At 27.2% G+C, this 16,650-nt stretch overlaps 2 protein-coding genes across 2 annotated transcripts in view; one reads left to right on the top strand and one right to left on the bottom strand.

Annotated features, from left to right (window-relative positions):
• Positions 1–16,650, bottom strand: part of LOC132947857 (uncharacterized) — a 59,699-nt gene that overhangs the window by 15,369 nt on the left and 27,680 nt on the right. Inside the window, exon 2 of the mRNA XM_061018091.1 lies at positions 3,306–3,425. The gene's annotated coding sequence lies outside the window, so the exon portion shown is untranslated. The remainder of the gene's footprint in view (positions 1–3,305; positions 3,426–16,650) is intronic.
• LOC132946683 (tubulin glycylase 3A-like) lies at positions 374–16,079 on the top strand. Its single transcript, XM_061016736.1, has 9 exons — positions 374–847; positions 10,114–10,252; positions 10,899–11,119; positions 11,197–11,391; positions 13,251–13,445; positions 13,517–13,730; positions 14,268–14,358; positions 15,075–15,493; positions 15,877–16,079. The coding sequence occupies exons 1-9, from the start codon at positions 374–376 to the stop codon at positions 16,077–16,079; spliced, it is 2,151 nt and encodes a 716-aa protein (XP_060872719.1).

Here is a 16,650-nt window from a genome sequence, read left to right as displayed (position 1 = left end):
TTATGACTCAAAATTATTAATTAATATTACCTGGTACTGCCTTTATCATGTAATATAAATAATATCAGTCAAGCGTTACACGCTTATGCGATATTTACCTATCTACACAGTATAGTAGTATACACATATGTATAATGTTATAATATTTTACTCGTTCAACAGAAATGTATCGTCAGAGTTACATAAATCATAATAAATATTATACATTACACACAATTTTTTGACCTGAAACATTATAATATAAACTGTGAAAACTAAAAACTGAAAACACCGTCGATTAAATATTGACCATAAACTCGCCAAAATTCCAAAAGTCACACGCACACACATCAGTGGCGCATATTTCAAATCACAAACCGAAACACAAAATATTATGATTCAGTCCAACCACGGTGGTGCAGGGTTCAAAGCCAAGAGTGCGGCGAGGTCGACCAAAAGAACCGTGTTCGCTGCTGCAGGGATCGCCGGCAAAAGAGCTGACAAGAGGACAAGTAGAGTCGACGGGGCTTCTAGACCCGCGGAGAGAGCCGCGCCGCCGACGCCAAAGACTTCCGACGAAAATGTTCCCAGGGAGGTTGCAGCCGCCGTCGCCGCCCCCGCGGTAAATGTCGTCGGTAAATCATCGGTGACCGGCGACGATGAGTCGGCGGACGGCAACGATGCACCACTTCAGACCTACGAACCTACGTGGACTGCTGACAACTACGTGCGGTTGTTGCAGAAAAGTCTGACGAAAGAATGTCAATCACATATTATTTTGAACGGCAGTTGTCGTGACGCCGCTGCGCCCGGGCTTGGAGAGGACGCGGTTGCGGTGTTGGTGGAACGGGCGATGACCGCGGTACAGGTACCTAATCTATACCTGTAATGTCTTACAGCTGGATGTTTACAGTGTGCGTCTGGAACGTCATGTATTGTGTGACGTGTTTAAATTACATTTCAGCAAAAAAATGTTAAATCTTCCAGAAATATAATATAGCCTATTATTATTAGTTTTCCCCGATTATAATCCATTTATATCCGTGACCGATTATTAAAAGTGACCCTCGGACTGTTATCACCCTGTCCGTTTTCAGCCAAATATTATATTATATTTCAATTCCAAAAAAAAAAAAAAATAACATTATTATAGATATTTTTTGAGAATCCCTGATCCAAAATCCATCTATAATGATTTAACGATATACGCGTCTCACTTAAGTTCATTATTAAATACCTTATAAATACCACCCGATTACCAAATCGACGATTTATGTGGAATTTACTAAAATCTCTATTAATTCAAGCCATATTTCTTAGTTAAATTACAAATGTATATCATATAAATCATAAACGTGCCAAACAATGAAATATAAATATTCACAGTTTAAACAAACAAAGTATAAGATGTAGAGCATTTATTTTTTTATATCTCACAGCAATGGTTTTTAATATTTTAGAAGTAATTATTTAAGTTTTTACTAATAAAAACTATAAACATCATAATAATATAATGTTTAGTTTAGACTTAACACTTCGGTTCACAATCACTATTTCAGTTCTTCGATTGTTTTCTTTTCAGATAATTTAAAATCTTATATATATGCATTATGTATCTATACCTCATTAATTGTTTATTTGACTCGTAAAAATTAATAGAGCCAAATAAGGCTATACAAATGTACAAAAAAGGTAAGTATACTACAAGATGATTATTTTAATGGTAAATACTCATTATATTGACTTTTGAAAGTATTAACGTTATTAAAAATATTTTTTTACATAATTAAAATTCATTATAAAATAACATTTTTGAAAAAAAATATTTTATGTTTTTAATATTTTTGAAGAATCACGCCGTATATACAACATTAAAATGCATACTGAAAGTAAAAAATTACATGATAACTATATATTATAAGTTTATAACATACCTAGGTACTCCTAATTATATAAAAGGTACGGCATTTTATTGTGCTCTTAAATATAACCACAATCAACATAATATATTTTGTAGGTAACACAATGAGGATTTTTATATATTCCATATAAATTCTTTACAAAATATGGGTCGTGGGTGGTATTGTTTTTTTCAAAACTATGTTGTGTTTTAATTTTTAATTTGTAACATGTATATTGTATAAAATAATATTATTCTAAAAGGCATATGCAGTATACTTTTGAGCGTTTTATCATAATATATATAGAAAAATAAATAAATTATTATATTTGCATTAATAACTTTAATTTTATTATTTAAATATGAAATAATATACAAATTATAATAGTATAGATTAAATACGATTCACGGATTATTCATTGTATTTCTAATAAAAATAAACTTTTTATATTCCATTTAGTTATCGAATAGTGTTTCGGCTGTTTCGGGTAATTAAACAAATGGAAATCTCGTTATCAGACATTAATATGGACCTTATAAATAAAACATTTACCGTTAAATACGCGTCCTTAAATAAAACGTACCTATTCGACTACTCAATATCAATTTTAGATTCTGAGAAGCGCTATGAATGTATTGATTTTACAATGATATGTGTTTGTTTTTTTTTGTATGTATACAAGTTTTACAGTAGAAAAAATGCTTTGATCTTTAACGTTGAGGGTGGTTTCTGATAGAAAATTGGATCTAATTGGTACTTTTGGGAGGTCAAAGTTGAAAATTCCAAGTACTTTTCAAAATAATCGGGGGAAAAAAAGGTGGGCAAATAGGTACCGCTCTGCTATACAGTAGTTATCAAGTGGGTGCGTTAAATTTGAATTCAATGAGATTATAGCATTGTATACAAAAAACCATTCTGAGCGAAAGTCTGTCAACCTACATTACATCCTATAAATATGTCTTGTGATATTATTGCAATTAATTAAAGTAATTAATTTAATTATTAGTATTACAATATGTTGAATTCATTTTTTGCCGTAAACATTGCATTTGAAAATGTCATTGTGTGTATACAAATATATAATTATATACTTATATACTTTAAAAGTTTCAAATACCCACAAATAATATTTTTAAATTACAACAAAATAATTAAAATTGTTATTCTTCGTTTAAAATATCTAATTTTGTCAAAATTTGAACTTAAAATATCTATAAAAAAAACTGTGTTTATATATTTTTAGATAACATTTTGCTTACAATATAAACTACTTATGAGAAACCTCGTTTTAAATTTTCAATCATAGCTTAAATTAAACATTTAATGATTTTTTAATACTTTTAAAATGTTTGTGATGTCGATCAATTCTGTCAAAACTGTTTGAAAAAATTATTTATTTATCATTGATTCAAATTTACAACATACAATACTGTGACTTGCTCAATTACGAGGTACTCGATCGAAACCAACTGTACACCAGACCGGTTACCTACTTGGTAGCATACTATTTGCGTACGAAATTATTATCAGTAGGTGAGTTACGTCCTGCAAAAAAAGATTCAAAAAGAGTTATACCCCTTTAAAAATTTACCAATTTCTATAATTGTTTTGAAACCATTAGTTATGCCAATAGCTTACATTTTTCACCACCTATCGTAATTATAGGTAATTACGATAGGTATTAATTAATTAATAAATTAGAATTTTATTTATCATGACATTTTTACTAGTATTAAGTCTTACCAGGATTGGACCAAGTGAAAGCGACATCCCTTAGTTTTAAATTCTGTCCAAACTATTTGAATAGCTGTAATATCAACTGTAACTTCAAAGTCGGTAAATACAGTGTCTGGTGAAAATATAAACCCTAGCTTTGAAAACTCTTCATTTAGGTGTGTAAATGCTTTAATATAATATGTTTGAGTTTCTTTATCCGCGGGAAGTAAAAAAAAAATGCTAATGGTATATAATAATCATTAATAAGTCCATTTGAAAAAATATTTTGCACAGTATTGAAACGTGCCATCGACGTAAATGGTTTTTATTTTTTTTAAGAAACTTATATTTTTATCACAAGAAAATAATATGATATTATTTTGCCTGTCATTGACTAGGACAACATTAATTTAATTTTCTGCTGTACGTACAGAGGGTGCTCTTGTAGTACGTTGTGTACATCTTCTATATTCATTGGAATATTTGGTAGGGTTGATCTACGAGTATCTTATCGAATCTAACAACTAACAACTTGTATTACGATACATGCTTCCTTACCTTCTTCACATCATATAATACCCACATAAGTTATTAATATAATATATAACAATGAACCTAATTATTATGATATACCACGATAAGTATAGATAAATTGTATCTACATCGTGTGATTTGACACGCACATCATACTAAATACTGATATTCTTACCACGGGGCCGAACTTTCCCCATCCCACAAATAGTGAGGTTTATTATACAGTACAGTATAGTTTATGAACCATCGATTTTAGTGATTTTAGTAGATAATATCGATAATAATTATGTAGCCGACATGTGTCTCCAAAACGGGACGCAAGTTACCGGTCAAATTTACTACCGGAAAATTGAGAAATATACATTTTTGGGGACGCAAGTAACATGCAGCTACCTACTTTCCCCCTATTTTATATTTTGTTATTGTTATTAAATAGAATATCTAATTTAAGTAATTTTTTTAGGTCATTGAATTTTTTTTTTTTTTAAACGACCCATAATGAATTTTGACACGTCTGATAACTGATAAGTTAGGTTAGGTTAATGTATTTAAAATTTTAAAATAATATGTATTAAAATATATAATGTAATTTATTATTCTAATATAATTGAAACATTTGTTTTAAAACGCCACGCCATGGTAGTGTTAAAAAAAAATCAGTGAAAAATATACCTATCTATGTTTTATAATTGAATTGCCTTTCATACTTATATATCATATATGTGTGTCGAATCTATAAACATGCGTTCAACAGAGAAAGCATTGTGAAATGTATGAGTAGTAGAATCACGTAAGTCGGTTGGAGAAGTGATCAATTGCAATTTGCAAAAGTAAAACACATGATTTGGTTCGTTAGTTATTATAGGAGTTATTCGAAGGTATCTCATCGTTCTTCGTGCACTATCCTGGTCCTTAGATTTATCTATTTCCAATCTAATTCTTTTAACTTTATAGTTTATCACACACGATCCGTTACAACCAAATGAACATTCAGCTAGCACGTGTATGGTAGGTAGGTACATTTTAATTATATTGCCAGTTGTATACCTACAATACAATGCCATTTCAGAAATTAAACATTATTGTTCATTTTTTATAAATATTTTTTTTAATAAGTCGAGTGAATTTAAGTACTTATGAAATTGTGGGGGCATTAACTAGTCGAAAAGTTATATTAAGTAATATTTTTTTACGCTTTTAAATGTAATTAATTAGTTAATATTCTAATTTACTTAATGAATTAACTAGTTACAGAAACTTTGTAACATATTTTTCCAGTTAATTTTATTTTAAAAATAATACGTTAAGTTAAAATCTACTTATCTATTATAAATATATATCTATATTCTATAACTTTATTCTTTAATTATAATAAATAAATAAATGTTTGTTTTTTTTATTATTAATCTTAAGCATTGGCATCTATGGCCATTAGCATTTTGTCGTGGGGTTACGGTTGGTAGAGGAGCACGTATATGTGGGGTAAGTAATCGTCACTAAAAACCCGGTTGGCCACCCATCTGGGAACGGGGCTAGGTAAATTGGGTACATTTTGGAAGCGGATAAGTTGAGTCCCGGGTAAAAAAAATAGTAGGTAAGTTGGGTTCCGGCTGTAAACCCACTTACCTACCTGTTCGGCCCGAAAGCATAATTATTATTATAGCAGTACACCGCCCGGACACCAATTAATTGATTTAGATAGTGTGTGTGTGTGTGTGTATGTAGCTATCTATTCTTATCGCCGATTTCAAGTTAGCTAATGTTTTGTAGAATATTTAATGACCATACAACCAAATGACAAACAAATACAGTTATTTTGTGATTATATACTCAACACTTATATCTCACCTGATGTTACATTTCCTCCAAATATTTGTTCTGAATTTGGAGCTACCACCGTTCGTATACCAAATAGTTGTGAATTATATCATTCTCCATTAAACTGAGGCTTTTACAGCTCTAATCCTAATATTTTTAATTTTGTTGACGAACTATTAGAAGTGCAGTCCGAAACGCATATAAAATTCCGAAGCACAAAACAAAAAAAACAAAAGTCGATAAAGAACAACATATGAGGGAACAGATGACAAAATACAATATTAATACGATAACCCGATTTGAGCATGTTAAATCCCTATTATTTCAGTTTTTACCAAGAACATAATATTATAATAAACACATGTATTTTTATTTATACAATTTATACCAAGAACATAATATTATAAAAAACACATATAACATAATTATAAAATTTGACTTCTAATGAAGATGATTAGATTTTAAACAAAATGGAATGAACATACTAACATTTTATTTTCGGGACTCAACTTACGTATTTCCTATTTTTCCGCGGGATCCAATTTACCAAGATAAGGTAATTTGAGACCCAATTTACCAATCCCGCCGGGAACTAGCGATGTCGGCCGATGCTTGACCTCAGAGCAAGTTAGTGACAAACAAACCACCGAGCCACACCAGGCCCCAATAATTATTGTTTTGTTTAATCATTATGTATATCTAAGGTACTATGATTTTAAATACAAATAAACAAATATAAATATTCCTTGATTTATTAGGTAGGTAATTAAGTTGTCATAATATACTTGTAATTTAATGAACCATTACCTTTAGCTATTGTTTTGTAAGAATGAATAGTATGGGATTTATTTATAACAAAATTATTTTAAATTGTTATTATTTAAAAAATTTAAAGTTACACAATCGCTTTATGTATGCCATTTGTGGTAATTTAAAAAATATATAATTAACTTTTTTTATAAACAATAATATAAATTATAAAAATCCGTGGTCAAGATATAAATGTACTAACATAGGTATATTATATCTAAATATATATATAAAAGTGAAAATAGAATAATACCTAAATTCATATTGTTTGGCTCACCTCATATATATTTTTTATAATACACATATAATTTAATAATTAATATATATTATTAATTTATTATACAATTTGAATAAATGATAAATTATCATATTCGTAAAACGATTCTGGTAAGTACCTACTTAGTTTAAGATGGACTATAATGATGTGAGGCTATTTACATAGGTATTAATATGTTGAGTTCATTAACAATTATTACAATTAAAGGTTTTTAAACACTAAATAGAATAGTTATGAGAAACTATTATTCAAATAGTATGTCTTGTAATATCCAAACTAAGAGTTCAATCAAAAGGCATTTTTAAAAAATTAATCAAATAGTTAAAAAAAAAGTGAGCGAGTGAGTGTCGCTCTGCTGTACAGTAGGTTACAAGTGGGTCGCTGTAATGGATGGTGTTAAATATGAATTCAACGATATAATAATATCATTGTATAAGAAAAACGGTTCTGAGCGAAGACGGTCAGTCACCAATGATATTAATAACTACTAAGTATATTTGATGATATTATTGTGATTAAAGTAATTTATATATAACCTAGTTACGTGGAACCATGTATTAAATGTTCAATCCTTAGATATAAGGAGTAAAAAGTTGAACATTTTATAAATTTTTAACTACAAAATAATTATTAAATTTTGTCAAAATTCAAACTTAAAATGCTTATAAAAAAATTGTGCTTATGTATTTTTAATATTTTTCCACTTCTATTGTAACAATATATCAGGAGCCTTGTATTAAATTTTCACGCTATTTTACCCAACAAATAATATTTTATTGACAATTTTAGAAAAAAACTCTTTAATTACAACAAAATAACAAAATTGCTTAACATTATCCAATCTTGTAAAAATATGCTTCAAACGCTCATAAACATTTTATTTGATTTGCTTGTAGACATTTTTTTTTTGATAAAGATAGATAAATATATTAGGAATCTTGTATTACATTTTCAAATTTTAGATTTAAAAAGAAAAAATTTTATGAGTTCTCAACTCAAAACAATTTGCTAATTTTCGTGATTTTTACGTATTTTGTCAAGATTTGAACTTTCAATGCTTATAAAAAAAACTGTGACTAAACATTTTTTATATTTTTCAAATGTCATTGTAATAATATAATAGGAGCCTTGTGTTAAATTTTCAAGCTTTTTTATCCAACAAATACAGTTTTATTGACATTCATAGAAAAAAAAAAACTGAAAAAATTGAAAACTGAAAATGTCCGTAAACAGCTCAAAATAATTGAGCATCTACGGTCATTGGTTTTAAAGTTACACTTGGTTTTAAAGTTCCCGTTTTTCCTTAATTTTTTTTTCACGGTACTTTTGAAAATAATTGGGAATTTTAAATTTTGACCTTCTCATTGCACCAACAATATTCACTTTCCCATCGAACAAGATACTGAAGTTGAAAATCAAAGCATTATTTCGACTACTTATCGTGTACACAGGCACAAAAAAAAACACATCATTGTTAAACAATACATTTATCGCTCCGCTTAGAATCTATAAGTTTATGAGAAAATTGAAAAATTACCTGTTTAAAATACCATCTAACCGTTAAATATTAAAAAACGTAAACTGAAATATATTTTGCATTACTCAAAGTTTAATTTTAGATATATAAAAATTGGAGAATAAGGTAAATTGCTATAAATTTATTTCACTTTTTTTTTGTTTTCGATAATTTAATTATTTTTCTATTTAAATTTAAAATATCTCTTATTATTATTGTTGAGATTTTTTTTAATTTCTCACTTTTTAATGTTAACGTTTATTTTTCATTTTTTAAAAATAAATTAATATTCAAGAGCAGATGTTTTCTGAGAATGTCTTCGTATAAAATATAAATATTAAATATTGAACCACTGAACTAAATAATATTTTATAAACATTCAAAGTTTATATATTATGTTTAGGGGAGTAATACGGGAGTACAACATAATTTTGGCGCACTTCTCCTGTCATCAAAACTTTAAATGTTTATGGAGATATAACTATTATTATTATATTTGATATTTATTCATACAATTTCACAGTAAATTATCTGGCTACCAAATGTTAAAATAAAAATGCAATTTTCAACAAATGTGAAATATTATAAAATATAGAAAATTGTTTTAACATAAAAATAGAACGATAGGAAAATATGTATAAAATTATAAATGAAAAAATTGAAATTTACTACCTATATATACATCTTTGCAGATATTAGTTATTTATTATAAAATCATCCTGTATACCATGGTATGCTTAAATGTATTTACAGTTTTTATTTGATAAGGCACTATATCTTTAATTATAACTCATAAGTCACGTTTGCATGATACTGAGAGGGAGGAGAGTACCAAGTCGTAGACTGTACTCTCCTTATCATTATCATATTGATATAGGATATTAACTTTTTTTAACATAGGTAATACAATTTTATACAAACTTGTTTCATCGTACATCATTAATTTATTTAACTTCGTCAAATCGTTTAAAATTAAAGACACACAAACTTTAATCGGTATTTGTTACGATAGAACGTTACAGATTATTTCCTAAGTGGACCAACAAAGTTTTCTTATCAGTCTGGCTTCAAGGTATTTGTACTATAGGGATGGTAAATCGATTGTAAACTTTCCTAGTTGCCACATGCCATACTTAGTACCATATAACAATCATTACTTCTACAAATATGAGCTTTATTGATTTTAGATAATTTTGATTAATGTTATTATTACGTAAATAGTAGGTATATATTACATTGTACTTATTTGTATAGATACTACCTATTAATTATTTTATTGTACGAGTCTTAAGAATACTATTAATATGACTCAATATTGTTTTCATGTAATTTACAAACTTTATAAACTTTTTAATAAAATTCATTAATAATTTAAAAATATCATATGATCTAAATTTATAATGACGGTGTGTAAATTGTATTAAAAATTATTAATTGATTTAAGATATGTTTTCTCATGATATCGATATATTTTGGATTTAATTTTGTATTAAACAATATGCACATAAATGGATTTATAGAATTAAGGTTATTAACTTAATAATAAATTAAAAATTTCATAGGCCAAAAGAATATTTTCAATACATGGATACTATCCAATAATATCAGAAGAGCTCAAGAAAAGAGGTTGGGTAGAAAAAAAAAATCCAGATTCCAAACCACTGAACTATGAATATTTATTTACTACATTGACATTAACAAGTAATCAGTATATAAATCATTAACATAGCTTGTTCCTCAAAATATGTGTAGAAATAATAATATATTTATTCATTGAATTAGCTAATGAGCTTTAATATTTTTTAAATAAAAAATACGTATAGTCACAAATTCGAATTAGTTTTTCTACTAATTCTACAGTTTATTAGTTCTGCATAAGTTATCCAATATAGTTTTACAATTTTAAAAATCAATGCATTGCTAAAATAAACCAGAAGAAGTAAATAGTTCTTAGAACGAAATAAAAAATAATTTGAACACGTAGATATACAAGATTATTCTTAGACATGAAATTTTTTTTTAAATTCTATTATAATATCAATAGTTTTTCAATCAAAAAATACGCCAAACTTTTAACGCATCTAATAGGAATTTGCATAAAACAAAATAAACACGTCATTAAAATATAATCATAATATGAAACTATCCAAACAAAGCGGAAATGTCCGACACCGGGTATCATTGTCCTAATATTTCAAATTGGTAAATAGCACGACTTTTAAGTTGTCTTTAATTATAAATATATATTATAATATAAACACTACAGTAGTTTTGTCTAGTTGATAAATATCCGTTGTTTTCTAAAGGGGAAAAATTATAAGTTAATAATTATGCGTATTTGCTTTAGATAGTCGCTCAACTTGTAACGTCAAGTCACCACCTTCGTTAACTTCATCAACAGTGGAATCTTTAATTATTGAAAATATAGAAAACACATATTTGTGGTCTGTAATCAAAGACGTTAGCCCTAATTACATCTTTACCACAAACCGATATGATATTAATTGGAATACAATTAACGATACGACAATGATGAGCCAATTGAATAATTTAAGTTTTTGCACTAAAGTACTTTTGCGAATTATTACTGCACGATATAAGCAGTATGTAATTAATTAATTTATTAATACGTCATAATATATTAGGTTGGATTGGCCGAAACCGTTAACACGATATCAAAAAAAGTCAATATACAATTTCCAAGGACCTACAACATTTCAAACGCGAGGACAATGGATTTGTTTATGAAAGATTATCGACTAACAGCTTTGTTGGGTTCCTTGAAGAACATTCTTAGTTCAAAAAATTCACGAAAAATAATGTTTAGTGAAAACGGAACAGTAAGTCAGAATAAATGTAACATAATTTTTTAAAGACGATATTTTAATTTTACATATGGTTCATAAAGATAATATATGCATACCTTTAATTACTAAAGCCTATAATAAAAAAATGTCAAAGAACTTCGGACTTATATTTATTTCCCCAGTACCTGTATGTTATTTATATGTGTCTCATCACTCTAAAATGATTTTTAATGATTACCAATGACGGCGATTTGTCCAGTGTTCACATACATATTTGATATATAACATTATAACAACATTCATTTTTCGTTAGGACGAATAAACAATTTTATTTTATTGAGAAATATAAGAATAAATTATATACGAAATTGAACAGACAAAATATTAAATTCCCCACATACTTCATGTCATTACCACAATATATCATGTTTATACTTTGTAACATATTTTAATGTATAATATAATATTATACTACAATGAATTGACGAGAAAAAAACTAAAAAATTAACAAATAAAAACAAAAACAATAATAAAACGATTTAATAAAAAAATAACAAGAGAAAAAAATTTAATTATAAATTTTGTAGATAACGTTAGCTTAATAACTAAAAATGGTTTTTCTCCGTGACTCATCAAAGAGTTATTTATTACTCAGCTGTTAATGTAATCGGTAGTGAACTGGAAATCAGCTAAATGTAAACTTATAGTTGATAAACACTAAAGAGGATATTCAGTTCTCTCACAGCAGACACAATCGATACATTATTCAGATGGCTATATAATTTAGTGCACTACTGCAGTATTCGGTGCAGCAGAAATATAAAATTAAAGTGAAACAAATCAATAAGTTCCAAAGAATTATAACTTCGTTAATAATATATATTAAAAATAATAACATTATTTTTATTAATACGTTTTAACAATATTAATGTAATAATTTAAATCTAGACTTAAAAGTCGACCATTGGGTGGCTGATTTTTCATATCATGTATCAAGTCTTATCACACTATAACTGCACAGTATAATATGCTTATTGTAAATATTATTATTATTATTTTTATTTATTTATTTGGGAGGGGGAATAAGTGTTAAGTAAAAGAGTTAGATCTCTATAATTATTGTATTAATCGGACAACTTTAATTATAATATTATATTAATTATAAATTAAACTTGAATAATCGTAATATCGGTAATCATAATAATATAGGTTTATTTATCTAGTTTTATTATAATACATTTAAATGATTTCCAGTATTTGAATTAAAACAAATTCTTTATTCCGTTTATTTATTAAAAATGTTTCCATAACGACGTGAATTTCTCTAGCACTTTATTATTTTAAATGAGGGTTTTTTTTAATCCTTTTTTTGTTATTTTTAAATTATAATATTTTTCAGAAAATTATTTCAAAAGTCCTTTAAATGACCCTCCATTCATTAACAATCGGTTATTTTATAACACAAATGTCAAAATATTCCTTAAAGCTAAAATATTATTAAACAACTAAAAATGATTAGGTACTTTTGTGTTATACACAAAGCTATATTTAAGTACAAATATGTACAATTTTTTCGGTTTGCTTTCATGATTCATCGATTACACCATCGTATAACATCGTATAATCAAAACCTTGTAAAAGAAATTAAAATGTATACAAAAATTAGGCAATTTAATCCAAGAAAAAATACACTATATAAACAGACACAGACAAACCAAAAAAACTTTGTACGAAAAATGCATTATTAAAAGAAAAAATGGGGTGATCAATGATCACGCTCGTATTTGATCATCATGCATGTATATATCAATCGGAAAAAATAATAACAATAATATAATGTTTCATCGCCAGGGGATAAAGTAAATCATAAAATGTAACAAACATTCTACTAGGTTCCATACGAAATGATCGACTTCATTGAACAGCGTTGTTGGGAATTCGTGCACGCTTATCAAACCGAAGAAGAAAGTGATATGCTATGGTTTACAACAATATTAGAAGATTGCTGGAACAAATTTATGGTTTGGTATTATGAAATTATAGAAGAACTCGCTACCATTCGTGTTTGTAACTTGTTTCAAATTAGTGTAAGTATCCCGTCGGCAATTTTTCTCTAGTTGTTTTTAGTAAATATCTAAATGTTATTGTTGCGTTCAAGGATATTTATGAGCGATTTGACGGTTTGGAATGTAAAATTAAAACATTTTGTCCCCAATTCTTCATCGATGGTGATACAAATCTGTGGATCGTAAAACCATCTAATCGTTGTTCCGGTATAGGAATAACATTGGAGAGACGTTTCAATAATATTTTGAAGAATATTAAAAAACCCAACAAATTTAATAAAACGTACATAATACAAAAATATATAGGTAATATTTGAAAGAAATAAAAAAAACCATAGACCAATTAATAACGCATTATAAAAAATATTCCGAGTGGAAGTGTGAAACTTAGAGGTTTACTAAAAAAAGGGGGAAATTGTAAGTAGCGTTAAAAAATAATATTTAACGTCTTTACAGTTAATTATTATTTATCTATAATTTATCAAAAGGAACTTGGATATTCGATAATGGATCGGTTTAAATTTTAAAACAATTGACGTTTAATTATAAATATGTATCGTTTGTGTTTTCTTACTACCATTTTAAATTGGTATGTGTTTAAAATTCGTAAAAAAAAACACAACTGTAAATCTAATTGAATGCATTGCACCACTCAGGATTTTTTTTTAATTTAGAACAATTTACAATCTATACACATAAATTTAGTATAATAATCATTTAATATGATTGACTAATTACTATATTTAACGCACATGTGGAGAAACCCGTCCATTGATCCAAGTTTGTTTTTATAATAATTATTAATTATTATTCTGCTAGTTAAGATTATTAAATTTGTTGTAGAAAGACCATTGCAGATATTTAATGTCAAAGTGGACCTAAGACAATACTTTTTAGTTACAAACACATATCCTATACAAATATGGATGTACAAGTAAAATATATTTATTATTTATATACCTATGATTAATATTCAGCTATAGAGATTATGATCTTTCATAATACTTAAATGCTTTTTGGTAAATATTGTATTTACTTCATAAGCGTAACTAGAGAATTAAATTAAAAACTGAAAAGAATAAACATTTTTTTTTTTTATTAAACCCCGGAGGTTTTTTCCATCACATTTTCCTCACATTATTTCGATATCAAATTACTAAAATTAACAACAACATGCGAACACCGTTTTTATAAAAATAATAGCTTCAACATAAATAATTTTATCATAATATTGTCAAATTTAAACTAGCTGATTAAAATGTAAATTATATGTATATTATTTTCAACATTGGGGTATATATTTACATCTGTGTAGTGAGAGGTTTATCTTCAAAGTACCACCCTATTAGCCTTTATTGTCGGCTAAGTGCCTTCAAGAAACTAATATACGTTATATTGGCTTATATAAAATACATAATAGGTTGGTCGTTTGAATCTATATAATATAACACAATTTAAAAGATTTACCGGTTGGCGGTTAGGTGGCTAATTAACTAATTAAAAATAGCTTATTTCAATCAATGTAAAGTTGTATAGTTGATTCTTGGTTTTGGTACCTAGTTAGTAATTGTATTATTGTAGAGCAATCGTGAAATAGTTCGTGCCTAACATTACAATTAATGTAGGTACATTATTGAAAATGTTGTTTAGGGAAGGATATGTACGATTTTGTTCCAAGAAATTTACAGTTGAAGATTTGGGTGAAGAAGTTCATCTTAGCAATGTAAGGGTTCAATCCACCAACAGAAAATATAGAGTACCCGGTGTACCGGAGGAATGTATGTGGGATTTTACACAGTTTAAACAATACCTGAAATCAATTAAGAAAGGCGACAAGTGGCATACATCAATATATCCTAAAATCTGTGAAACAATATCGACAATCCTCATCAAATCTTTTAAGCAGGACATCAGAAAGACGTTTGCTTTTCAATTGTTTGGAGCAGATTTCGTACTCACGGAACATTTTGAACCATGGTTAATAGAAATTAATAGTAATCCTGGCTTGAACCCAACTACGAGTATCATTGCTAGAATTGCCACGACATTGTTAAAAGATATTATCAAAGGTTTGTTAATTATTGTAAATAATATTATTATCGTAACCAACTATTTTACCAAAAGAATAGGTAACACATATTATTCATACTTCATACAATACTTAAAATGTATACATTTATAATTACTACCTATTAGTATATTATACTACACATGTTGTTTAGAACAAACGTTACATAGGTGGTTCAATAATTCAAATTTAATTGTATCACAGGTATCAATTTTTACAATACAATTGCATAATATAAAATATTTCTTTACCAATATGGATATATAATTTGAAAATGATATAGTTCAAAAGCTAAATTTTCATTAAAAAAATTAAAACACTTATTATTTATTTAACTCTTTTATGGCGCTCATTTTAAGATTTCTGTTTTAATTGTATTTTTAGTTACAGTAGATTTCCCACTTAATTCAAATGCAGAAACTGGACTTTTCGAGAACATTTACTCTGACACACTTGTAAAACATTGTAACACGGAGAAAAACATCACAAAAGAATATTATTACTACCAGCCGTCTAAGAATACAAAACAATTAAATAAACAAAGCCACAAAGGTATTGAACAGAATAAAAAGAAAATTGTGAGATGAATAATATGTAGGTATGCTTTTAGTTCTTTTTTGGTTTTACAAAATCAAATGCATAAAACTATAGGATAGTAAATAAAATTTAACACAATAACCTTATATTTATGTACCTTGCGGCTCGCTGGTCGCTTTATGTATTAATATATGATTCTATATATACATATAGTACTATAAAGTACTATATATTTCAGGTAAGACTTTAAGAGCGTTCATTCAATTACTTTTTATTATTTCGCTGGGGCTTAAAAATATTAATTTACCAAGGTGAGTTAAAATACAAGACTATAATTGACCGTAAAAAATTATTGCTGTTACCCGAGAGGTGTTTTTGAGTATTTAAAAAATTGTACTTTATAATAATGTACTGAATTTAAACAATTTGATGATCTTCCACCCAAAATTATACACTAGATTATACATTATAATAAGATGGCAAAATAGGTATAAATGATTTGTTTGATATTATTCACAAAAATAACTTTTGATAAAGCAATCAAATTGTAATATATCTAACTGTGAAAATGGTACCTACATTTTCATAAAATTGCACTATTATTAATTCTAACTACCGACT

Source organism: Metopolophium dirhodum, chromosome 6 (genome assembly GCF_019925205.1).
Source record: "Metopolophium dirhodum isolate CAU chromosome 6, ASM1992520v1, whole genome shotgun sequence".
Lineage (NCBI taxonomy): Eukaryota > Metazoa > Arthropoda > Insecta > Hemiptera > Aphididae > Metopolophium > Metopolophium dirhodum.
This window is presented reverse-complemented; position numbering and strand designations above follow the sequence as displayed.

What these genes read in the sequence shown, in the direction of transcription:
- LOC132946683 (XM_061016736.1), top strand. Translation starts at nt 374, where the DNA reads ATGATTCAGTCCAACCACGGTGGTGCAGGGTTCAAAGCCAAGAGTGCG. An exon ending in TGTTTAGTGAAAACGGAACA is followed by an intron (nt 11,392 to 13,250) that starts GTAAGTCAGAAT and finishes ACATTCTACTAG; the next exon opens with GTTCCATACGAAATGATCGA. An exon ending in GTTAAAAGATATTATCAAAG is followed by an intron (nt 15,494 to 15,876) that starts GTTTGTTAATTA and finishes TTGTATTTTTAG; the next exon opens with TTACAGTAGATTTCCCACTT.